General features: G+C 36.7%; 2 protein-coding genes across 2 annotated transcripts; one reads left to right on the top strand and one right to left on the bottom strand.

The window, feature by feature from the left end:
- Nucleotides 1-2,782: 2,782 nt before the first annotated feature.
- LOC121408880 (G patch domain-containing protein 3-like) lies at nt 2,783-9,934 on the bottom strand. Its single transcript, XM_041600568.1, has 7 exons — nt 9,424-9,934; nt 6,781-7,244; nt 6,299-6,479; nt 5,565-5,624; nt 4,518-4,639; nt 4,057-4,184; nt 2,783-3,129 (listed from the first exon to the last, which is right to left on the bottom strand). The coding sequence occupies exons 1-7, from the start codon at nt 9,908-9,910 to the stop codon at nt 2,925-2,927; spliced, it is 1,647 nt and encodes a 548-aa protein (XP_041456502.1). The 5' UTR covers nt 9,911-9,934; the 3' UTR covers nt 2,783-2,924.
- A 59-nt stretch (nt 9,935-9,993) lies between these two features.
- Nucleotides 9,994-19,645, top strand: LOC121408881 (3-oxoacyl-[acyl-carrier-protein] reductase FabG-like). Its single transcript, XM_041600569.1, has 9 exons — nt 9,994-10,150; nt 12,600-12,739; nt 13,259-13,351; nt 13,971-14,112; nt 14,675-14,715; nt 15,607-15,676; nt 16,431-16,467; nt 16,954-17,017; nt 17,808-19,645. Exons 1-9 carry the CDS (start codon nt 10,087-10,089, stop codon nt 17,973-17,975), a joined length of 819 nt encoding a protein of 272 aa, XP_041456503.1. The 5' UTR covers nt 9,994-10,086; the 3' UTR covers nt 17,976-19,645.
- The last annotated feature ends 5,818 nt before the right edge of the window (nt 19,646-25,463 follow it).

The following is a 25,463-nucleotide window of genomic DNA, read 5'->3' as shown; positions in this document are numbered from 1 at the left end:
ATGATCTTTTACATCTAATTTTAATTTACCTCAACGTTTTCCTTCAAAACAGGTTTCATCGTAATTCAAAAAATAATAAGAGATGTTACTATATTTTTACATAGATAAATAATTCCACGAGTTTCGTAATTTTGTCAAATTAATGAGATAAAAGTTACATCTAACAGAACGAGTGACGATCTATCCAGCCACACGAAGTTTATCGTCAGTGCATTTACCATATCGTCTGCTACTATTCGTTGAGTTGATTTGCCTTCAGGTTCGGATTATTCACTTGTTTGTAAGTACAGTTATATCATTTTCCTTCTTATGATAGACTCTGTTTGGATGTGGTTATTCATGTTCAGCATGAATTCAATTTGGCCCGCGCGGTGTAGCTAGCACTTCCAGCAGCATGAATTGGTAGCGAATCGGCATGTACATGACTTTACTTGTGATTGTGTTGCAAGTTGAATTTTCATCATCATCATCGGCGTAATTCCCCCAATTTACCTCCAACTACGTCACTGTGTTGTTTCACTTCATCATCATTCTCTTCATCTCAAAATCATCAATTTGAAAATCCAAATCTAGATAAAATTCTGGGTTTTCTTTCTATCATTTCGGGATCGAAATATTCAGTGACAATGTGGAGAAAATCTACCCTTGCAACAGGTTTTGCATGCAAGTGGAGCTTCATGTGGGAGAGCCAATCACGCCTCTCGTACAGACAGTGACGTCATAAAAAATCCCTAATTTCGCAGACGTAATTCTGCGTGTTTGAAGCATTCAGAGAGAGAACTTCAAACTATCAATTAACTGAGTTTCATCCGTCTCCATGATAAATGATGTACACCATCGTGTTCTCCTTATTTTCTCCTTTATTGTGATATATGATTCTCCATTTTTATGATTTTCAATATATTTCTACTTTAATATTAAGTTAGCACATGCATGGTTTTGTTGGATCTATCATGGAAGTATAATGGGTACAAGAGATGTTGATTGTTTTCTGCACAAGAGAACAGTATATCTTGTCAGTTTAAAGTGAAACTCTCATTGGTCATCTGCAATCTCCTATGCCCAAGTCAATCTCCTGATGAGATTTCCAGGGTACAATCCTTATGTTTACCTTGAATCAGTCATGAAGGTATGATCTTAAGGCCACCGCACATCTTACGACCCGACTGGTCGGCAACTGGCTTGCGACTGAGTGAGGGGAGATGTGACATCACAGCTCTTGTCAGCTTGATCATCGCAGACCAGTCAGAGGCAAGTCGCAAAGGAAAATCAAAAGGATTTGACATGTTAAATCCTTATGACTGGATCGCAAGCTCAATCCAACTTCCAGCCAATCAGACAGCAGAGTTGCATGACACGTATATGATAAACAACAGGCATACGCAGTAATAAGCGCACTTTCTCAGTTGCTTTGCCAAAAAGCAAAAAGCGCATGCGTGAGTCGCAGATTGGATAGCAAGGTTTGTGGTGTCCAGGCTGCGCGTTTCCGTTTTACACCCTGGCGAAGGCATTTTCCGGAAAAGTAGCCAAAAAGCGACTAGTGAAGAGTCTACGTCTACGTTTGTTTACATTATCAGCTGGGCGCGCGATCCAAAGTCCGCACCGAAGTTATCCGCAGAACATACCGTACTTGTGAAGCTGAGCTTATACTTTCCAGGTTCAATACGAATGTTTGCCTTGATCATTTGCCTTGCCGATTTGCTGATGTCTGTCTTTCTCTCTATCTGTCTATATATCTATCTCTCAAATTCTATCTCCATCTATCTATCTATCTATGTAACTGCAGTATCTATCTATCTAATAATCTTCTCTGTCTCTCTCACATCTATCTATCTCAAATTCTCTATCTCTCTCTGATCTATCTATCCAACTGTCTGTCTTTCTCTTATTCTCTCTATCTATTTATCTATCTATTTTTTTAACTTATCTATCTGTTAATTTGTTAATATTCTTTGTCTCTCTCCCTCTTTATCTATCTAACATCTATCTATCCGGCTCTCATCTATCTATCTCTATCTATCTATCCATCTGTCTGTCATTCTCTATTTTCTCTATCTATGTATCTATCTATCTGTTAATTTGTCTATCTTCTCTGTCTCTCTCTTTATCTTTCTATCTATCTAACATCTATCTATCTGTCTCTCAAATTCTCTATCTCTCTCCTTCTCTAGCATCTGTCTTTTTTCTCTCTCTCTCTTTGTCCGTCCATATTTCTATCTACAACATCTCTCTCTCTCTCTCCCCCTCTCCCTCTATATATCGACCTCTCTGTCTCTCCCTCTCTCTCTATTTATCTATCTATCCATCCATCTCTCCCTCTTTCTCTCTCTTTCTATCTATCTATCCACCTCTCTCTCTCTCTCTCTCTATTTCTATCTATCTATCTGTCTATCTTGTCTCTATCTATTTATCAGTCTTCTATATCTTTCGGCAGCTTCTATCAATCCATCAAACTTCAATTTGTCTTTCCATTATAAGTATCTGTTTATTTTGATTTTGTCTGTCATTCTATTCATTTAGTTAATAATTTATTTTTAGAAAAAACAACTATCATAAACAACGCGACTGTAAAAGCATGTTCGGATTTCACTCCTGACTGCCGCTCTGTCTGTACATGAAGTGCCGAGGAACTCTGTGCTCTGATCAGTAACTGTGCAAATGACTCGCCTGTGTCGCACGCTGCATGCAACCAGCGACGTACGGTATGTAGACTCTTCACTAGTCGCTTTTTGGCTACTTTTCCGGAAAATGCCTTCGCCAGGGTGTAAAACGGAAACGCGCGTCCAGGCTAATGAATGCCTTGCGATTCATCTCCCCTCACTCAGTCGCAAGCCAGTTGCAGACCAGTTGGGTCTGCTAAAGACTGTCTCTGTTGTTATCTGCACTGCAATAATCTTGAGACCTGCAGTGCATCTCAATTTTGGTCACCTGCGATCTCCTTTGACAAATTCAACCTCATGACGATACTTAAGATGATATGGTCCTCTGGATCTCATCAGTGGTTCTGCCGGATCAGTTACAGAGGGGTTATCATAGATGGTGGATATAATCACCTCTTTATCAGCCCTACGTTGTCTCTTTGCAGTGGACACATGACTACGGGTTGGTTGCAATTTTTCTCCATGATACCTGAATAAAACACCATGCAAAAGACATCATAGTGTGTGTTCCACTTCCTTTTGAATACAATGGTGAAATACTGATAACATCAAAAATTGAATGACAAAAAAGAATAAAATAGCAATATATCCCTACATTGGCAAAGGAGATGGAAAGTTAAAAATTACTATTTTCCAATGAAAATCTACAATTTTTAACTTTCTTTCATTTCATGTATTTAAAAAATACACCTATTAAATAAGCTAAGTAGCATATTTGTAATTCTAATATTTTTAAGTGCTTTGATTATATTTTTGGTAAAGCGCTATATAAGTACCTGTTATGTATGTATGTATGTATGTAATTCAAGTAGAATAACTATCATTAAAACAAGCCCTTCACCTTATTCCCTCAAGAATGGGCTATTAGTATTGGCTATGAGAACTAGGTGGTCTTATCTAAAGTACATGGCAAACTATTTCCCCACTACCCCCTACTCCCCCATGCCAAAACTGATCAATACTATCAATATTACATTGGCCAGACTGGACTGGTCAACTATCAAAAGCTTGGTGGGATGTTTTCACTGCACATGCTTCATATGCACCCATGAAGCAACCATATAGTAAATGCATGAGCTGGGTGATCTGGGACCCGATAATATCATTGTCCTGTGATTTAGCCTTTAATTTTCCTTATTAGTGGGTGGAATCAGGTCTATGTGTAAGTCTCCCTTTATTCTTCTTATGCAAATGAGATGACTGTAAAAGTATTGAAGGATGCCATTTGATAAAATTCTCATACTCTTTTGATTAACTTTGTGCCACTATGTGGGTCATCCTTAAATGGAAAAGAAGAAAAGAGATTGGCTAAAAAATTACAATGAATGCTGGCTGTATATCAAGTTATGCAAACTGTCAAAGTAATAACTACATGTAATATTATTATTGAACTTACCCAAATCCTGTCTTGTCTCTAGAGTGTTGTCCAGTGTTATCTAGTGCATCCGCCATGCCAACAACTGTCTTGCCAAGACCTTCTCCTTCTGACCAGCCTTGCTTCTGAAGTACTCTCCTTCCAATACCCTGATAAAGAAAAAAAAAGATATAGGATGCAATGACTGTCCAACAAATCTGATTGTCTCAGTAAAATGTTAAATAATGATGGGATGATGATGATGATGGTGGTGGTGGTGGTGATGATGATGGTGGTGGTGATGATGATGGTGGTGATGATGGTGGTGGTGATGATGGTGGCAGTGATAATGATGATAAGACGATAAAGATGAGTTAGAGATGGTGGTTATGGAGAGATGATGATCATGCTGCTGCTGATAAATAATAAATATAATTTATGATGATGATACAATATCACACTGCAGTTTTACAATATTTTAAATAATTATTCCTTTTTCTTACCTTGGTGTGTTTCTCAAACTGGCCAATGGGTTTCTCAAAGACACTTGTATCCTCTAAGCCTCTTTTCATCCTCTCCATCCTCCTCATATCTAAGGAATCTTTTGCATCTTTGTCTCCTCCATCTGAAATTAAGCAAAATGACTTGTAATAACAAGAACCTTAATAGAAGTCTGAGCCACATTATCAACAGCTTTTTGCTGAAATCTTGTTCAGCGTTAATTTGCTTTATTTCCTCCAATCCGTGTCTGAGACATTGGGAAAGCCAAAGTAAAGTGGACAAAACTTTGTAAAGATATATGGTCAAAATGCCCTTTCAAGTTTGTAAGTGTCTGTCACCGTTTCAATTTATTGCCACATAATTATATTAAAGATTTGAACGAAACATAAGATTATCACAAACATAGCAAATATATATCATATAAATAGTGTAGGCCTACCAGCTCTTGTAAAATATACTGGATTATATGTACGACAAAACAAAATTATCCCAAGTGCATGGTTATTTCACCGAGGCCAAAGCCTGAGAAGAAATAGACCTGCACGAGGGATTATTCTATATTTGGAGTTCATATAGTCCAGTAATATTGTATGATAGAATGTTCACTGTCTAACCACTAAGCATGTTGTACGCAAGCATATGGGAGGCTGAATGTCAAACACATTTGTACCCTTGCACATGTACCATCTAAAATGTACCGTCCATAATAAAGTTGTACAAGTCAGGAAAAGGTGACGTCACTATAAAAATTAAGATTCAACACATTGCATGCCCTTAGTAAATGCAGGCGCGCAGGACTGACTGACTAAATGCATTAATCAATATTCTCCCCATTCATTTAACATCCATGGGTTTTACCCTCAAAGAATTGAAAATTATATTTTACATATATGTACAATATAAACTTTTTGAAGGGAGGTCACGTGGTACCAATATAGCCAATCACAGCAGATGCCTGGCACTTGATCTACGCTACGCTACATCAGGAATACGGTAATCAAATGCTAATAAATGACATTCAAACCAGGATCACTAGTTAGCATACTCACGTTCATCATAGTAAATACTCATATCAACATCCCAGTCATCTGAAGTTTTCTCATCAAAATCTGTTAAAAAAACAAACATGGTACTGTCGATGATTAAGGGCATGGCAGAAAGTATCAGGTCTACTATTTGGTGGACTATCTCAAAAATCTTATATTAGGTTAGTTAAACATTATTTATTGCTTGCTTAATCATTTGCACTGGAACATTGGAGGTACGTCATAATCCTACCATACAATATCCCAGATTCAGGAAAGCTAAATGCTATTAAACTGATAAAAACCAACTATGAATATAGATCTGAGAGTGTTTCACAAAGAGTAAAGTGTGACTTAAAGTCATGCATTAATGTCAACTTTCACATGTTATCTAAAGCTTAATCTGATTGATCGATACGTGTTTGTGTGCATCCTGTGCACATGATCTGACCAATGCAGTGATGTGTTTTATACCGCATGCAGCCGAAATTTATGCGCAACTCAAATTGTCACATTCATATCTTTGTGAAACACTCCTGTGTAGTGTTTCATAGAGCTGTTTGTTAAGTTACGCAAGACTGGAACCTGTTCTTAGGCGTTGAATCAGTTACATAGGGATATCATTTTGAACAAGAAATGGTCACAAGTCGTGCATAAAGAACAGCCTCATGAAACGGACCCCTGGAATGTTTACTGATTCCAGATGTCACGCTTCCAAAAAATTTAGCTACTGATTTCAATTTCAATACTTTGCCTACCTCCTTCTTGAGCATCCCAGAATGCAGCATCAGTGTAGAAGACAAGACCGCTTCCACCTTTCTCCCACTTAAGCTCTATCTCTTCTTCAAATAGCCTCTCTTTGGTTCGTTCCTGGGATGTGATGTCCTCATGAAGAGATTCATGTCTTTCCCATTCCTCACAGGTATCATCATCATCATCCTGCAGGAATCAAAGTTCAGTGGTAAAGGTCCAATGATCAATCGGGACTAAATGATTTCTGGACTATTGTAGAAAATCATAACTGAGCACAAATGAGGAAAATCAACTAGATATCAGAATTGTGAACTAAAGAATACATAAAAAATGTATGTATGAATCTAAGAGTTGAATCAAAATTAAACAAAAAGTAGTAATATAGAATAGTGTAAGCCACTAAAAAACCCGAACTAATGCTTGCTGAAGTTTATGGAAAGTAAGGAATCTAAATTTTAATTTAAAAAATCGAAATAATAATACATACCTCATCTGAATCAGAAACATTTCTCTCTTCGTTTTCGTTACCAGTTCTTTTCTTCCGATCTTTCTTTCTTCCTGCCTTCCTAGAATAGTCTTTGGAATCTGCTGAAACCCTGGTGACTTCAACATTATCCTTGATCTCTTGACCTGATGCTGTCATGGCAATTTCCTCATTTTCACCCACCCCGTCGACAATTTCACCCCCATATGCAAATGGAACATTTCCATATCTCTTGTTGGACCTGCTCTTTGAGAAAGTGAGACCAAGTCTTTGAATAACCTTTGGGGGGAGGCGACATGTTCTGATGTACTCAAGAAACACAGCGGTGGGTGTGCCAACATTGCCATTAGGCATCAGGTCTGGTGGGTTCAGCTCTACCAGGTTTCCCAGATGAGATTCAGTGAATATCTCCCTTTCTGGTGGAATGAGCTTGCTGTCTCCCCGTGTTGTGTATTCTTTTGCCTCCCCTGATGAATTTGAAAGATAATAATATGCATGCATTTTTTTCAACATAAAAAAACATAGGCCTGATCCCACTAGAAGGTTATAAAGAATAATAAAAAAAATCTTCATAATTTGATAAAATACTAAAGTAATCATTATAGACAATTTCATAATATTATCATTGTGATTATTACCATTTTTATTATCATTGTCATTATCCTTATCATCATTAGTTTTATTATGATCATTAAATGTTATTATCATAATTATTATTATTATTATTACAATTATTATTATTATTAGGCCTACTTTCTCTAAATTATACAGAGAATTTGTCAAATCATATGTTTTGGTGTCTAAAGATTTAAACAATCTATGTTAAACTATAGACCTATTTTGAATGTTTGGAATCAGAAAAAAAAATGTGTAGGCCTAAATACCATAATTTTACAAAGCAAACTTTCATGGTGTACTTTCATAAACTATTAAAATTTGATATCCTGGGACCCGGGGGTACCCATCTCAACGTCCACATGTAGTTTTTGAGTCATGAAATATTCATTATTTAATTTTTCAGTAATTGAATGCTCAAGTCTTCACGGTTTACGTGTGTATGATGCATATCTTGCCTCTGCTATTTTGATTACCTGTAGATGTATTTCCCAATTCGTCACAATAAACACAGTTTTAGCATAATTTTGCTTTTTGAAAATTATGCTATTTAGTGACTAAGGCTACGTTTTTCATCTACTCTTTCTTCTGATAGTATCAAACAATATCAAGGGATTCTAGTTTAAAGTAGGAAACCTTTTGTGAAACGGGTTTAGTAATTTAGTAAGATTGGAGCTAACTCTGTGATTGGTGGAAAAAATATGAATAACTTGTCCAGGTGTTGAGAAATAAGCCCCAGCCCCAGGAATTCATGTCACTGAAATCTCTTAAAATTACCATGGTGACCTTCATTTTGATTGGCTACTGAGCCCTGTTGCCATGGTTAGCATGGTAGTTACCACTCAACCAAAAAATTGGAAGGGGTGTGCCGTGGGTGAGACAAGAACGGGGGCCTTTGAGCGGGTTTATTGTGAAAAGGAGGCTCCTCGGAACGGGCTTCGGAACTACAAATGTTTGTGAAAACGGGGGTCCTTGGAACGGATCGCCAGCGTCTGATGTGCGTATACATCCCTATGGAACGTGCATGATGCAGCTAGCGCGGCCTCCGTTGGATGCATTTACCCAGAGGCGATGGTCGTTTGGTAGTTTTTCACCAAAATTGCAGTTCATTGTAGCAGATCAATGCGACCGAAACAGCGCAACAAAAAAATATGCCAAGGTTTGGAGCAGATTTCTTTCTTCTTTTTTCTCGATAAGAAGAAAATGCTATGCTTTGGAGCGGCTTTCTATGTTCTTTTTCTCAACAAGACAAACATTCTATGCCTTGGAACGGAAATTTGAGTGTAAAAATGGGGGTCCCCTCCACGGCACATACCCACTATGCATTATATACTGAGTGCCCCCCCCCCCCCCGGGATTTGCCACGCAAGACCCATCTGATCTAGTATGGCGATGAATTCAATTGCGAAAGTTTCAAGTTCAACTCATGAACTGAGCAAGGTACAAGACAGAGACAGAATTAATTTTCAAATGCAAATTCATCCCCTTCACTAAGTCACCATTCATATCCACCACCACTGGCGTAACTAAGATTTTTCATATGGGGGCAAATTTTTTGGAGGATATTTCGTCTGCAAAAAAGAAAAAAGGTCTTCACCACAAATAAAGGATTTCTTACCACAAAAAATGGCCAAAAAAAGTCTTCAACCAATAATAAAGGATTTCTTACCAGAAAAAATAAAATGCAAATTATTAAAATGTCCCCTGGATCAGTTGTGATCAGGGATACCTCCCCTGATATGAGTTGTGACCATGGTGACTCATCATAAATTAATATATCATAATCATGTACATTACTGCTATTTAAACTTAGAGCTATAAATGTCTGCAGATAAATTTCAACCTTCCTAATAATTTAACTATTTCTCTACTGGTGACTCATCATGAATTAATATATCATAATCATGTACATTACTGCTATTTAAACTTAGAGCTATAAATGTCTGCAGATAAATTTCAATCTTCCTAATAATTTAACTATTTCTCTATCTAACTTAGATCATTCATAGCCTATCATGCATGGCATTGTACCTGACTCTGTGGTTTTGTCACCGTCAGCTTCAGCAACTTTTATTCTTGATATGAAACATCTGCTTGACATAATTGCACCTTTCTTGTCAATCCAAGGTTTCTTGTGGTACATCCTAATAAATTTCGACATTTTGTGCTCTTCCAGTTTCAAGACGCAGCAAAAAGTTTTTCGCACGTTGTTCGCCTGGACCTGAACATCTTCAACTCCAGCGGAGAAAGTAGCGGAAGTTGATTGTTCGAGCTGCCCAAGTTTCGGGTAGAAATCAGACGACTTTCCGCTGGGGCTTGTGTACGACGACGGGTCGTCCTTTTCTCGTTGTTTTGTCTCCGGGCGATGTCTGAAATGAAAACAGCTGAATCCGTTTGATTCTATGAACTGTGAAAAATAATTTCGTAAGTCTGCTGAATGAAAATCTGCAGGAATATTAGCTAGAATCCCATATGCATGGGAGCCTGCGCCTGCCAGTGCTTCAGTGTTTTCCGTCATCTTCTTTTCATCAGGTGATACGTTTCTCAGTCACGTGATTCAGACTCGCCTCTACCCTACCGAATTTACCATCCCATTCCCAGGTCACGTCAAGCAGAGCTGATCCACAGACATTTCATTCAATATTTTGTTTGTTTCGTTATTAAATTGGTATAGACCCTAGAGATTGTCCAAATATGTCTTCATCGGCTCCAGCAACACTCGGGGGCTCGTTAAAGGGGAAAGTTGCCTTAATTACAGGTAAGTATTATACAATTATCTAGACTCTTAATCTTAAATTACTTTTAAATAGGCCAAGGCCTAGTACATGTACATTGAAACATAAAAAAAAAATATTGGCTAAATCTATTCTAGGCCTGGGCCTAGCCCCTAGGCTAGGCCTAAGAAATAGATCTAATAATCGAGTCTAGACTGAATAAATGGCTTGGCCCTGGTCTTGTGGCCTGGACCTTGACTTTGATTAAACTTTTGGGAAGTTTGAGATCATACAATGTTAGAGAAGTTGAATAAAAAAAAGTTGGACACGAGAGATGATTGGATGACTTTAAGTCTTTATGAATCTTGGACCTCAGTGGTAATTATTTGATCATGATGATGTGATTGTGACTGTGATTCTATGTGATCTAGGTTTGACTTTAAAATCGAGTTTGAGTGATGTTTTTTGTATAGTTCATGATTTCTCTTCAACATGTAAAGGCTAAAGCTTAATCAACTGAATACAGAGGCATAACATGCCGACATTCAGAAACTTCCCTAGGTAGGTAGGTATCCCTAGGTAGGTAGGTATTGATGGTGATTGTGGTGATGGTGATGTTCCTCAATCCACAATCATTTGATTTTGAATCAGATGATGACAGATGAAGGCTAAATCAGCAGGTTTCTTAGGTTTCTCTTTCAAGCATAGGCGGCGGAAGCGGGGGGGACGTGTCCCCCCCTAAATTTTTTTTGGATAACCTTTTTTTTTTTTTTTTGCTTGTCAGTTTTTCCAGCGTCCCCCACTAAAGTCCATGGACCCCCCTGAAACGTGTGCTGTCCCCCCCTAAAATTTAGGTTGATGACCTTTTTTTTTTTTTTTTTGCTTGTCAAAAATTTTTGGTGGCGCAAATACATATAACAAAAAAATAATAACAACAAAATTGCTTATTAACAATTACACACATGCACACACTCCCACTGCATATACACTTACAGGAAAATTCTATGTTAATGCCAGGTTCTACTAAAAAAAAATTTTGATCTCATTTTGAATGAATTCAGAGTTGGTTAATTTGGTTTCTCTCTTATAATTTCTTAAACATTGTTTCATATTTCTGGGCCTTCAAAGAAACTAAAAAAATTGAGCTGTTTGATATTGTTTTGAAAACAATGCTGGGTGATCTTTGTATTTATAATTTTTATGTATACATGCATGCCTAATTTTGAAAAGAAGTGTTAAATTGAAAATGTTTTAAATTTGAATATGGTGCCTAAATTCCAATGTCTGAGTTAAATCCTAAAAGGGAAGTTCACCCTGAAGAAAATTTTGTTGTACAAATAGCAGAAAAAAATGAAAAATATTGGTGAAGACTTGAGGAAAATCCATTAAAGATTAAAAAAGTTATTATAATTTAAAGTTTATTTGTTTTGTCATATTACGATCAGCTGCTCCAAGTATATTCAAGTTTTTAATGGTTCGTAGTGACTTATTTTTGTTTTCTGTTTCAAAACGGGTGTGAAATGAATTTGTCTTAATATACTGAAGCTACAGTAAAAACCACTCTCAGGTTTATGAAAAAAATGAAATCTCATAAATTTTCCTACCATGCGATATGTCACAAAAAGGAGTGATGATCATTTTCATAAATCATGATGATTTTTAGAAATGATGAGAGCAGGAGTAGCAGATTTATCTTTGCAATGATCATCATACGTTAATGATTAAATATTAATTTTTAACAGACAGCGGGCTGGTTTCTGGCTCTTGCAGTCCACAACCACCCTGTCTGTGTTCCAGTATATCATTTTTCTCCAAAAACTACTTCCATATGTAATTCCATTCATTTATGATCGATTATTCCTTATTAACCTGGGGTACTTTTAATTTTGCACCGAGAGTCCAGAGGGCTATAAAAACTAACATTTGAGCATATTTTGGGAAGGCCCTCTATTAGAAGAAAGTAAATAATTATAGTACACAAAGGCACATACTCTTTTTATAATTAGACCAAAAAAGTAAAACTCAATTCTTTTTTTTTGCCAAGGCATATAATAGTATAATAGCGATAATGATATTGATAATGATAGTAATAATAATGATGATAATAATACTGGTAATAATCATAATATTAATTGTGTGTATAGTGATTACTTTAGTAGTTTATCAAATTATGAAGATTTTTTTTTTTATTCTGCATGATCTTCGAGCAGGATCAGGCCCCTATATTTTTTTGGTCACCATCTATAGGCTCCTTCAGAAATATGTAACATTTCTGCAATTGTTTGATAACAAAATTGTTGGTAAATCAGTTGATCAATAAATCAAAACAAAATTGGATTACAATGTTGATGATGATAATGAAAAATTATTTTTGTTAAATCTTTGAAATACCAAAACTTTAAATTTTTGTCAATTGTAGTTCCAATCCATGTGCACTGTAATTTAAACAGATAGTGTTTTTATTGTATGTTTATTTTTAAAAAATCATTTCAGGAGCCAGCTCTGGAATTGGAGCAGAAACAGCCCGATATTTTGCTTCGCTTGGATGTCAGCTTGCTCTAACCGGAAGGAACATGGATGCTTTACAAGCAGTCACTGATGAATGTGTAAGCAGAGGACTTGGAAGAGATCAGGTACAAAATTTGTTTTGATTTAAAAGAAGTTAAAATCACACAAGATGCAAGGTAAATTATATTGTAATTCTGATATTAGTTTACTGGTGTTACAATTCAAAGATCGATGAATACATAAGAATAAAGTGGAAGCAGGAAGATTTTATAAAGAGCTTCAAAGAGAAGAGAGAGTTTAAATATCCTCATTGCCTTCCACCTCAAATGTCTATCATTCCAAATTAATTATTATCATTATTATTGTGAGGAAAAGACCTTGAAGTTTTTTCCATTCAGTAGAAATCAACCACAGTCTCAAAAAGAACTGGGTTTTCAATTTACTGTTAATACAGGTAATTTTACTTGAATGTTATTGAAGCAGCACTTACTGTAACAGTTACACTCAAAAGGGGGAAAAATCAAATCAAGAAGACAAGAGGCAAGAAATTTCCAGTGCTTGACATATTAAGTGATATGTGCAGAGGACGGGTGTCACACAAAATGGTAGATATCAATAAATATTGTCTCTATTTTTTCCATCAGATTTTGATGATCCAGGCAAGTTTTGATCAGGAAGCAGATGTGAAGAAAACTGCAGAGCAAACAATCCAGAAATTCAACCAACTTGATGTTCTGGTAAGGATCATGATGATTATGATATTCTTTTATTGCAAATTTAAAATTGTGTTTTGCTTCAAAGTTACCCCTTTTTATCCTTGCTGAAGCTCAATGAATCATATTATTTACTTGATTGGTATTCAGTATTTGATAGATTAGCACTTAACTCCTAAGGGAAGGGCTTTCATCAGCACATTGTAATACTAAATTCATCCTGCAGGTACCCTTCTCCTCTATCTGGGCTTGAGTACAGCAAAAAGTGATTTAAGTTTTTAAGAAACTTTAAAGTTTAGCGTACCACTGTCAAACCTGCTAACTAGATCACATCTTCATTGGCTTGGCATGGATGTGAGAACAGTTTGAGTTTCCAAGACCTGTACACGTTAAGACAAACTATTAGCAGTAGAATGAAAAAATGGAGGAGCAAGTGAGTTGGGACATTTTTCTCCAAACGGTTGAAACTAATCCATGGTCTCATGCCCATGCTCACACACCTTTATCATTTAAAGGTAAACAACTAAAGGAAAATCTTTTTGATACTTCAGGTTTTGTTCTCTTGCTTTATGTATCAGAACTTCTTTGATTTATTCCATGATTCTACCTTTCGATATGAAACTTCTGTTTTGCGCTTTTGCAGGTTAACAATGCAGGAATTGTTGCCCCAGATTCAGTCGAGACTGAGAGCGTATTAGAGAATTTCGATAAGACCTTTGCAGTGAATGTCCGCGCATGTCTTCAGCTGACTAAACTCATGTCACCATACTTAATCAAAACTAAAGGTCAGTATATTAACCTCTAAGGGATATGTTATGTGACACTGCGTATAAACCAAGATTGCAATCCTTCATACCAAACTACCATTATAAAGGCAATGTTTAGGATTAAGAACCCAGCTGTACATCTTTCAATCAGTTGTGTCAATGCAGAGACTCCACGTTTATTTCAGTTCACTGTGGTATATTGGGCCAAAAATTTGAAAGGGGGTTTGAATACAATGTTTGATTTCTAGAAGTACTTCAACATTCTTTGCTTATAATTCATAGGTAGATATTCGCTTTGAGAAAATAGGGGCACTTAAAAATCAATTACTAGTAGCTAGACATTCAGGTAATAATGTTTTTTATCAAATGAAGAAAAACAGAAATTGATATATTTTTCAAATTGAACTATTTTATCAAATCAAATAACCCCTTCCTGGACCTTCACACAAACACCCACCCACACCCACTCATGCACAATGCAATTTAAAGTTAGGGGAGAAATACCTTGAATTTTGTAGTTGTAAAAATGACTTTCTGTTATTAGAAGTAATCATATTTCTTTTTTTTTATTTGTTGACAGGCACCATAGTTAATGTATCCAGTGTAAATGGTGTCAGGGCTGTAAGTATATACAAATTTTATGTTATATTCTTCATTAATGTAGTTATATTTTATATATCAAGCAAAATGAAGAGAAAGAGACTTCTGTTGGGTAATTCCAAGTACAGTGTTAAAACCAATGTTGATGGTTGTGCGAAACAAAAAATTAGCTACATGATACATCACGCAATTTCATTAAAGTATGGCTGCTGATGGGACTTTGGGATTCAAACCCAAGTACAAATTGCAGTGGGAAATACCATGCAATCATAGGCATAGGTCAGGAAGATGTCACATAAGTTAGTAAAGCAGACTCTGAAATAATGGATTCTAGGTTGAAACTCAATTACATTGAAAATTGCCAAAAAAGGGAACATAACAATATTGACACATACATTTTTAGTGCTTGGATAAAGGTCTGCCTACCCGACATTTTGCCATGCTTATTTTTCTTGTTTTGGGCATTTACTTATTTCTACCAGAATCATGTGACACAATTGTTCATCAGAAATTTGGTTGTGATTTAGTTTGATTCTATTCAGATAAATGCCTTGAGCAGAACAACAAAAACAGACAATCTCTCTTATGATGTCTAGATATCAATTATTACCGGTATTCCTTTTTTCCCTTCTCACTCTCTCTATCCATCCATTGTTTTCTTGTCTGATTCATCTATCTTTCAATCCTCCTTTTCTCAATCACTCCCTTAACCCTATCATCATCCTCTTTATTCACTCTGTTTTCCCTTTCTTCCTCTTTCATTCCTTCATCTATTCATTCTTTTTCTTCTCTTCCATCTTTATTTTACCCTTTCTACTCCTTTTTCTTCATCTTATTTTTTTCTACAAATCCCCCCTTTCCTTCCACACTTTCTCCTTCCCACATTCTATTCCTCTATATTTTTCAACAAAGATGCGTGGAGTTTTAACATACTGCATGTCTAAGACGGCCCTTGACCATATGACAAGATGTATTGCCGAAGGTAATTGTTATTTGTAGGCATATGTCGATGCTAAGTTGCAGCATATTGTGTAAATGAACAACATGTACATGGCTCAGTTCAACAAGTTATTAATTAGTTTTTCAATTGTAGTGATGCCAAGTCCAGCAATGTATATGTTATTAGGTAGGGAATAGATTTCCAACATCAGATCAGGGCGGGATTGGCTTAGGAAAGAGATGGAGATGAAAGCCAGAAGAGCCTCATATATGAGATTCTCATGTGGAATGTGTGGGATTTTACATGTCTGGAAGTTGGAATTCCATTTTGAAAATTTAATAGGAGCCGAAATAAAAGAGAGTAAAAGAATTCAGTGCAATATTGAAAAAAAATCATCAACTGTAAAGAAAGTTATAAATCTTTTAAAACTAAAGAATTCCAGAGATCTTTAAACAGAACTGTACTTCTTTGTCATTTTCTCTGATTAAAGATATCAAATCGTAGAGCAGATATGGAACTTTTGAGGCATCTAATTTTCTTTTCAATATTCAGCTACTGTTTACAAAATATCATGTTATCAATTCTTCAAATTGCTAGTATCTTTACTCAGTCATGGGGGAATGACATATCATAAGTTATGTATGTCGGATGAAAAAGGAGACTATTATATTTGTGATTCAGTTAGAATAAACCTTCAACAATTTACATTTTTTTTCTGTGACACACTGTATGAGAACCTGCTTATATTATTACTATTTCTTGATTTTAAAAAATGTATTTTTTTTACATTTAATAGAATTAGCACCTCATGGAGTAAGAGTCAATGCAGTCAAGTGAGTTTTACACATACATATATTTTTCCTCTCTCTGTTCTTCTTTGTCTATCTTTCTCTGTATCTCCCTGATATTTTTAAGGGTGTTTTTCTGATATTTTTTTCTTATTCCCCTTCCATTCTCCTTCGAATAAATCTAGTTTCTTGGCAATTTTGATTTAATTTACACTGCTTTTGCATACTTCGAGTGAGTCAAGCTGAAAGAATAACAAGTGATATCCATCATATGAAGTCAATCTATATAAACGTAACATTCAGCAAAGTTTCATCTTAGTTTTATGTTCCACTCTTTTTATGCATTGTTAATCTAGTATTGCTCTTGATCACATTTTTTTTAGAATTCTGAACTATATTGAAATTCATTGAAAAAAGGGAATCCATTTGATTTGTTACTACAACTGTTTGCCACATTTGGATTAAGAATTGATTGTATAGTTGCTAATGGGTCTAAGATTGTTACGTATGCCTTTTGTTCCCCTGTACTAGTCCTGGTGTAATTCAAACGCAGATCCATAGACGAGGAGGAATGTCAGATGAGCGATATCAACAGGTTAGTCAAAGCTTGTCAGGGGGTGTTTCACAAAGATTTAAGTAGAACTTAGAGTAGCACTTAAATACCTAGTTGCACACGTTATAAAGGCATGGCCGCATTGGTCAGATCATGCTAAGAGGACATACGTTACTGCGTATTAATCAATAAGATTGGGCGTTGCATATCATGTATGCGTCAGCATTGACTTAAGACGGCATTCAAGTATGACTTGAGTCATACGTAAATGTTTGTGAAACACCCCCAGGTATTTGATCATAGCCTAGTGGTTCAGTACGGTTTGGTCCAATTCCCACATCTGTGTGAGCTACTTGCAGCAGATGATCATGTGGTAGTATGTTACCTGGTTGGTTTATCATGAATATAAAGCTATGTAAGTGAAGTTTAGAAAATTATCAAAAATAAAGTAATCAGGGGTTTTTAACTAGTGATTTATTTAAACACAATTGCATGTCATGCGAGTCAATAAAATACCGTAACCATGTTTTTGCAATTGCCATTCAAGAATTTGTTCATGGAATGTATTGTAAGTTCCGTACTTATAGTACGTTTGACTAAAAAGAAGTCTTGGAGGGGAATGGAAATTCCTGGGGTTTTTGAAAGGCTTGTTTCCCTGATGACCACACATAACTCATTCAAAACTAAAAGCAATACTATTCTACAGATATTGATCTTAATATTGAATTAGGGTTATAATTCTTAATTTGAGCACCAGATGCATTATTAAAATGCCCAAGTTTCTGACTTTTCAAAAACAAAGTTTGTTTTTGTTTTATCTGAATATCACTAGTTCATGGATCATTCCAAGACAACGCATGCCATGCGTAGGACAGGAACAGTTGATGAAGTCTCAAAGCTTATCGCATTCCTGGCATCCAGTGACTCGTCCTTCACAACAGGAGAAACAATCACCATTGATGGAGGGCGCCATCTCTTGACTATCCCTGTTCAGAGTTGAAACTCCATTCTAGCTTTCAATGTCATACCAGTAAAACTGGAACTTTGCCATATTCACTATCATTATTATTCTATCATGTTTTCTCTGCCTTTCTTTTTTTTTTGGGGGGGGGGAGGTGGTGATGGGAGGTCATTGCAGGGGCAATAGACTTTATTTTTTGTACCAGAAGTATTCTTACATGTTTATGATGTTTTAAGCAGCTATAGGGTAACGGGTTTTTCTTAGCAATATATATTTTTCAACTGATTTTCAGGATGGATTTTTTTTGTTCAATATACCCAATTCTGCATGAAGATGGAACAAATTCAAATGACTTATTTTGAAAGGGAAATGATCAAGCATCCTCTTCAAAGGATTAGTTGAGAAAAAAGAAATTGTGTAGTTTAATGCTAATTGTTGTTGATATACAGGAACAGGCTCTCTCAAAACAAAGAACCACCCCCCCACACACACAAAAAAAAGACTTAAAATCCATTCTCTTCTAGTAACATGCTTTCATCAAGCAGATTTTGATATTTTTTGCTGTGAGAGTAGCGAGTGAAAGTTTGCCAGACAAAACCATACCGGGTACTTTTGTTTGAGGGGGGGGTTCTACATGTATGTACTGGGAGTGTTGTCATAATGAAATGCAACATTGGCTACTTGATATACTATTAATTTAGCAATCACTTCAATTACTTTGAATATTGTTGAGTTACATGGAATGGTTGTAAGTAGATTAACTCGCTTGTGGTTCATGAAGCTGTTCGTAAGTAATGAAAAACTTCACGCACAATGGGTCAGATGCATAAAAAGTAGCAATTGCTTTTGCTAGACTTTGGCTTGATTCCCTATGCATAAAAATGACCAAGCAAATGCTTTTGCTAGTAAGCTTAAGCAATTGCTAACTGACTGCTAGCATTTCCTTGACAATCAAATTATTGCTAATAAGTGTATGCATAGAGCGAACATTTCTTCACTTGTGCATTAAAGCTCTTGCTTGGGCTTTTTCAAGCTCCATCACAGCAGCTTGAGTGTTTGCTTCATCAGGGCATTCACGGTTTTTAATCATGTTTATTCATCTGAGAGAGAACCCCAAGTGCAAATCAAATGCCAAATTCAAATTTATTAAACAGAAATAAGTTAGTTTGACATGTCTGTGGAAAAGATGTTACGGGAAAGAAGCAGTTATTTGCACTGCCACACCTTTGCGTTTGAGTCCTGCCTTTTCTGTGAGTCGTGTGCGTATCAGCTTGACATCGCTATTGTTCAAACAACCAGCAATTGCATTCTTAAGGAAGGGAAGGGTTCAAGCACTGGCAAAGGATTATGTATATGAAAAAAAGCAATTGCTTGCCAGCAAATGCTACTTTTTATGCATCTGACCCAATAACACGCATAACAGGTAAGTCCATTCTTGGGTGCTAATCAGATTAACATCAGCTAAAATTGAAATAAAATCTTTGTAGATTTAAATTATTCTTGCAAACAGTCATCAATATGCAAAGTTTATCATTTATTTTTTAAATTTGATTACTTATAGGAAATGCAGTCCCAGTATATTTAAACAGGACATGATCTGGGATATCTTGTAAAATAGCAGCAGCATTGTCATAGGTCTTGTTTCAAAGTCATGCCTAACAGTTTCATGACATACCTCTCCTAGTTGTAAATGGGATAAGAACTTGAAATAGCATAAAACTAAACATGTATTAGACACACATTAATGGACCAAGTGGTATTTCACCTATAAACTCCCTTGCCTCAGTACGTTTTATAATAAAGTTACTTTGATACTTGAGAAATGAGAATTTGCACAAATATTTGCCTCATGGTACTTTCTTAGACAATTTTTTGAAGTATTTTTCCCTATGCTATGTTATATCCGTTATATCTAAACTAATTGCAATTTCAGGATAGGCTTTTTCAAGGTCAAATTTGGCTCTAATGAATGTATAAAAAAAACATTGAGCAACGTCGTTGTCTATAAGACTTGCATCATTTTTTCAACAATTATGTAAGGTTGTAATTGATGTACTTGGTAATATGTAAAGAACATGTCAATTTTATGATGTATTTTCATCAAAATCATTGTCAAACAATTACAAATTATATATTTGGGTTCTTCAAAATGACCATTAGTTTGTTGTGCTGTGATTTGAATTATTACTCCAGATGTCCCGATGATGTAATGAGTTTATGACAATAAATTGAAGCCAGCAAATATGTGGAGTAAATTATCATTCTTCTAGACTTCTGAGTGTGTTCATACATACTGCATGAGTAAGCCAGGAACCAATTTGGTTATTAAAACTCACATACCACACCCAGAAACAATCATACAAAACACAGAATTTCATTAATACTATTGGACAAGTCGGGTATAAAAAGCTTTCAAAGATAACCGTTTTTGCATTATCAAACATTCACATTCGTCAAGATAAAATAAATTCAAATTCAATTGTTGCAAAACTTATAACACAAATGAATGAAAATAACAATGTAAAGAGTAAATTAGTTTGTCTTTATTATTCTTCTAATAAATATGTATACCGGTATAAAACAAGTTCAGGTACATAACAATGGAGCTTCTTTTAAAGAGTTCCTATACAAAACAAGATAAAACATTTGCATCCTGTTTCCCTCATTGACATGGTAGCATTTGTAGCTCTGTATTATAGGAAATAAGCAGAGGGTGCAGAAATAAATAATAAACTACCGGAATGTTTATCTTTTAAACTTAAATGCACAGTGATTAACAAGCTGCCTTGGCAGGTTCAACCAGAACAAAGCATAAATAAAAGTTCCCCAACTCTACATATTGAATAGTTATAAGTGGTGGTGGGATTGAGTGAAATGAGTGAATCAATGTTGAATTTTCTAGTTTTTCATAGCATATACAAGATTGGTAGTGATATATTGTTGGAAATGTGGACCGAGTTTTGAGAGATTTAACTACAAGGCAGAATACTTATCTTGCAGAGAGTAACGTTAATGGTTTGACATCAGAAATGAGGCTAGAGAGGTGTATATACAAGCAAGATGTACATTTACAACATTTATAACAATTGAGAGAGGAAATGATACTGGCAAGAATACACTAGATTTTGATGGAAGAGTATCTCAATCCCATCTGTGACTGCAGAATGTGTGAATGAATGAACGGGAAGGATTTGATAGAGAAAATCAACTTCATAATAATCTCTTTTGGGGAATTATGAATATATATGGCCATCAGCAATGCCTACACCTATTAGAAGTTTCCTCTCGACCCTGTGCCAAGGACAGGAGGAAATTTGTTGGATTCACGACACTGCGCCACCTATGAATTCATAGAACAATCATAGGAATGGGAGGACAAATATGAGGTCTTAGAAGACTGTGGCCACATTGGCCTGAATTCTCAAAGGTTCACTAACCTAGCCAGGTCTAAATTTAGCCCATGGGCTGACTATCCCCTGTGAGCGAATGCAGCCTGCTGAGCATTTCACAAAGTGTGGGCCTAATCATGAACTGAGCTAGCAAACTGTTATCAACATTAAACTTTACTGAGCATGCTCAGTACAGTTTTGTGCTGCTTGCTACTCACATACATGTAGCAGCAAAATGGATGGTGCAAAGAGAAGGTGCTAGCTGGCAATCCAATAGGAGATCTTATTTGCTAGAGCCATTACATGACCTAGACCCGCACCAATATCCAGTCTAATAACAAAAAGTAGAAAGTAGAAGCATGGGATGAAGTTCGAAGTTCAAAGGAGAAAAAGATTAGGCAAAAATGGGCACTTCCTCAAATAAAGCGAAAATGGAAGAAAATGAGGTGCGTTGCCAAAAAGGAGTATGGGGAGTGGAAGAGGAACACTCGAAAGACGGGAAGGGCCTCCTCCATATGGCGAACACTGAACTATACCACTACGTATAGTTCAGTGATGGCGAGTAATGAATTTCTAGCATGTAGCAAGAGCGACGCACTGAACCAGCAGTGCAGCATGTTGCGCTTTAGTATCTCATGTTGTTGCATTGTACTGATTCGAGATTGATCTTTATTGGAGAGAAACCACATTTAGGGTAATTTTTTTACTGGTGTATGCACCAGATTGAACCATTTGGGGGCCAAATGTTGGGAGGTCTGCATTATGATACAGGAATCTGTACCAAACAATTTCATTCAATTAGCGAACCCTTATGACAAAGATTTTGGGTATGACACCCAAGCCTGAATTTTCTGGTGAAAACTTCTCATCGTGCTCATTGGAGAAAAGCACCAATGATCTTGAACAGTATGGCATACAGAATTCTGTCAGGGTTTTTGGCATTCCAGAGAGTTCGGATGAGAATACGGATGACCTTGTCATCCGAAAAGTTAAATCACGCCCTGACAAAGTCCGATATTCATCGATCTCACCGATCTGGAAAACCTCGACCAGTCGATGATGATACTGACCACAGACACAAACTGAGGCCCATACTAGTCAAATTCTGTTCGTACAGGAAAAAGCAGAGGTCATGAAGAAGAAGAAGCGTCAACTCAAGGGCAGCGGGATCGTCATTAAAGATGACCTGACGAAGTTGAACCATCAAGTCCTGATGAAGCTAGTTGCCCATCCGAAGGTAGAAGTGGCGTGGCCTGTCGATGGTAGGATCATGGCTGCCATGAAGACCACCAGAGATGGTGTGACTGTGAAAAAGCCCTTTTTCACCTTATCTCAGGTAGACTCTCTGTAGACTGTAGGTGACACTATTACTTTCTGACTGTGTTCTGTTGCTGGTCTCCAATTGTTTAACAGTAAACTTAACCTTTTTACCCATCCAGATCCCAGAGGATAACTCAATCTTGTAGGATTTTTTTTGTTTTTGTTCATTAAAGTTTCTAGCTTTAATATTCCACTCTACCTGTTACGAATCAAAATTTTTAGTATTTTGATGTTCGGATGTTTTTTGTTTTTAATTTTTTTCTTCATGACATTTTTATACACCTTGCCTACCTGTAAATATGTTGCCTTGTGCATCATTGTATATATTTTACAATTGCCTGTCTCTCCTTCCTCATTCCTTTATTTCTCACCCTCTACCTGTACATCGAGCACATGCATGCATTTACACTTTTCCTGTATGTTTATGTGATAGCCAGCCAGTCCTACCTGTATCATTGTTGCAGAAAAATGTTATAGGTGCTCTTCTTGATTCTAAAACATTGAGTCGGACTAGTCAGGATAATGTTTCACTTCCAGCAACACCGGCTGAAGCACAAGTTCAGGGTGTTTCCAAGAAAGGGCAATATCAGAAGTCACAAGAAAAGGTACAACATTCAGCAGCACCAACACCAGCACCCATCAACTTGATTTCATACCCTGACAAGTCGATTCCTGCTGAAGGTTGCGTCAAGCTACCAGGACAAGACTGTCTGCTCTCTGTCGCAAAGGGTATGAATCTCCTTGGGGTTGACTTATTTGACGTGCTGGGATTCCGTCTCTGTGATCATTCAGGCAAGCAATTTAACATCATCAACTCTCATGTGTCAGAGTACGCATCCCTATTTGAAAACTTTGGAGTTGTTACAGGGTACTGCCATGCACCAAGGGTAGACCTGTCAGTGCATCTAGTTTTGCAGAGCCTTTGCCGTCTACCTTTCGCAGTTTGCGAAGAAGTGTCAGCAGAACCAAGCGGTCTCAAGTGAAGACATCATTGAACGCGTAGATTCGTCTCCACGGTTATCAAATCATCTTGTGATAGCACGCCGAAAAAAATGGAGAACTGCGTTTGTGTATTGACCTCAAAGCGGTCAATAAGGCCATCATACCGGATAAGTATCCATTACCTACACTCCTAGAGCTGTCTGCATCGTTACATGGCTCTACAATCTTCACCAAGCTTGACATTTGTCACTAGAGATGCGTCAGGTATAGCACTTGTGTTGTCGCAAGTGATCAACGGAGAAGAGCATCCAGTACATGAAGACAGCTGAGAGACAAACAGTCAATCCTCTGAAGTTAATGGTGGCAGCCCAACACCAATCTAGGTTCCTTTCCTCAACCATTTCCGTAGGGCAACAAAAAGACCAAGCTGAAAAATTACATCAAATAGTGGTGCAAACACATAGAATTAACTTGGACAAATGATGCAGTTGACAGTGAAGGAAAGAGCTTTGTGGGTAATCTCACGCACATTGTTCTCAGAGCTTGATGGGCATCACTACACAGTAAGCAAGGCTGTGGTTTACTGTCTTTGTTTGAGCAATTTGCTAACCACAATCTTTTTATAAGACTTCAATGTTCTTCCAAGCTGTCTCCACATCCTATTTTATTGTATATATATTTTTACCTTGTAATTTTTAATTTTGAATGAAATAAATTGAAATTGAATTGAATTAAATCTGCCAGAAAAGGTGAATGCACAAGCTAACGAAAGACACATCTTTAAGTTTCATGACAGTTTTGGCAGCCTAAATAATTCCTGGTTTCAATTCATAACACAAAAACCAAACATGTTATAAGTGAAAAATTACCATAATTTTACATGATGCTAGGATAGTATTGGATAATTGACTGAATTCAAAACTTCCAAAGCATAGAAATTGTTGCCTTTATCAGGAACATGTGGATGTACATTGCATTGTAAGTAAGTGCATTAAGTTTATATTGTTTGATTTTGGTTCTTTACTCTAGGGAGAAAACAACTATTTTCATTTTGGACTAAACTGAATTTTTATGGTGCTAACACTATCAAAAACATTGGAAATGTGTTTAGGTCATGTTTGACATACAGTGTCTCAATTATTTTGACGTTTCGTGTGATTGGGAAAACATGAGATTTTTCATAACCAAATCAAAAAGAGAAAAGGAAAGAAAAGAGAGAAGGGTGTTTGGAGCTTGGAGTGGTCGGCAGGAGCACCTGGTTCAAGCTGACAACTGTAAATACAGCTTCATCTCAGAAGGGGATTGAGGTGTCTTTGTCCATCAAGAGCCTCAATGGTGATGTAGAAAGTGAAATACCTCATCTATGGATGTTGATATATTAGCAACTACCTGTCAAAGCATTTCAGTTCGAGAAGTGGATAAATTGCCACATCTTCATGCATTAGAACTCTCAAAACTTGCTTAGAGTGACATATGGTTACTCATTGGCTCTGATGTCCCAAATAGTTCTGAGTTGATGGAAGAGCAAAGAGGGAGGAGGAAGAAACCATATGCTTTCCATTCTCCACTCGGCTGGACAGTCATGGGCCCCACGAAGGAAAGGAGCATTTGAGGTAAACAACATTTCAATGGATGACCATTTGCAAGAGCAAGTCTAGAGATTCTGGCAACTGGACCATACTCTTGAGAGTGAGAAGTTAGGTGACTCGGAAGAAGAAGACAGGAAGGCTGGTTCCATAGTGTCTATCTACAGATGGAAGATTTTGGTGCACACTCACAGTGCACACCTGACGGGGAAGACAAGACTTTGTCCTCTGAAGAAGATGACAGTTCCCAGACTGGAGCTGTCAGCAGCAGTACCAGCAGTAAAGCTGGG

This window comes from Lytechinus variegatus, chromosome 2 (genome assembly GCF_018143015.1).
Source record: "Lytechinus variegatus isolate NC3 chromosome 2, Lvar_3.0, whole genome shotgun sequence".
NCBI lineage: Eukaryota > Metazoa > Echinodermata > Echinoidea > Temnopleuroida > Toxopneustidae > Lytechinus > Lytechinus variegatus.
Note: the sequence above shows the minus strand (reverse complement) of the source record. Positions and strands in the feature narration are given on the sequence as shown.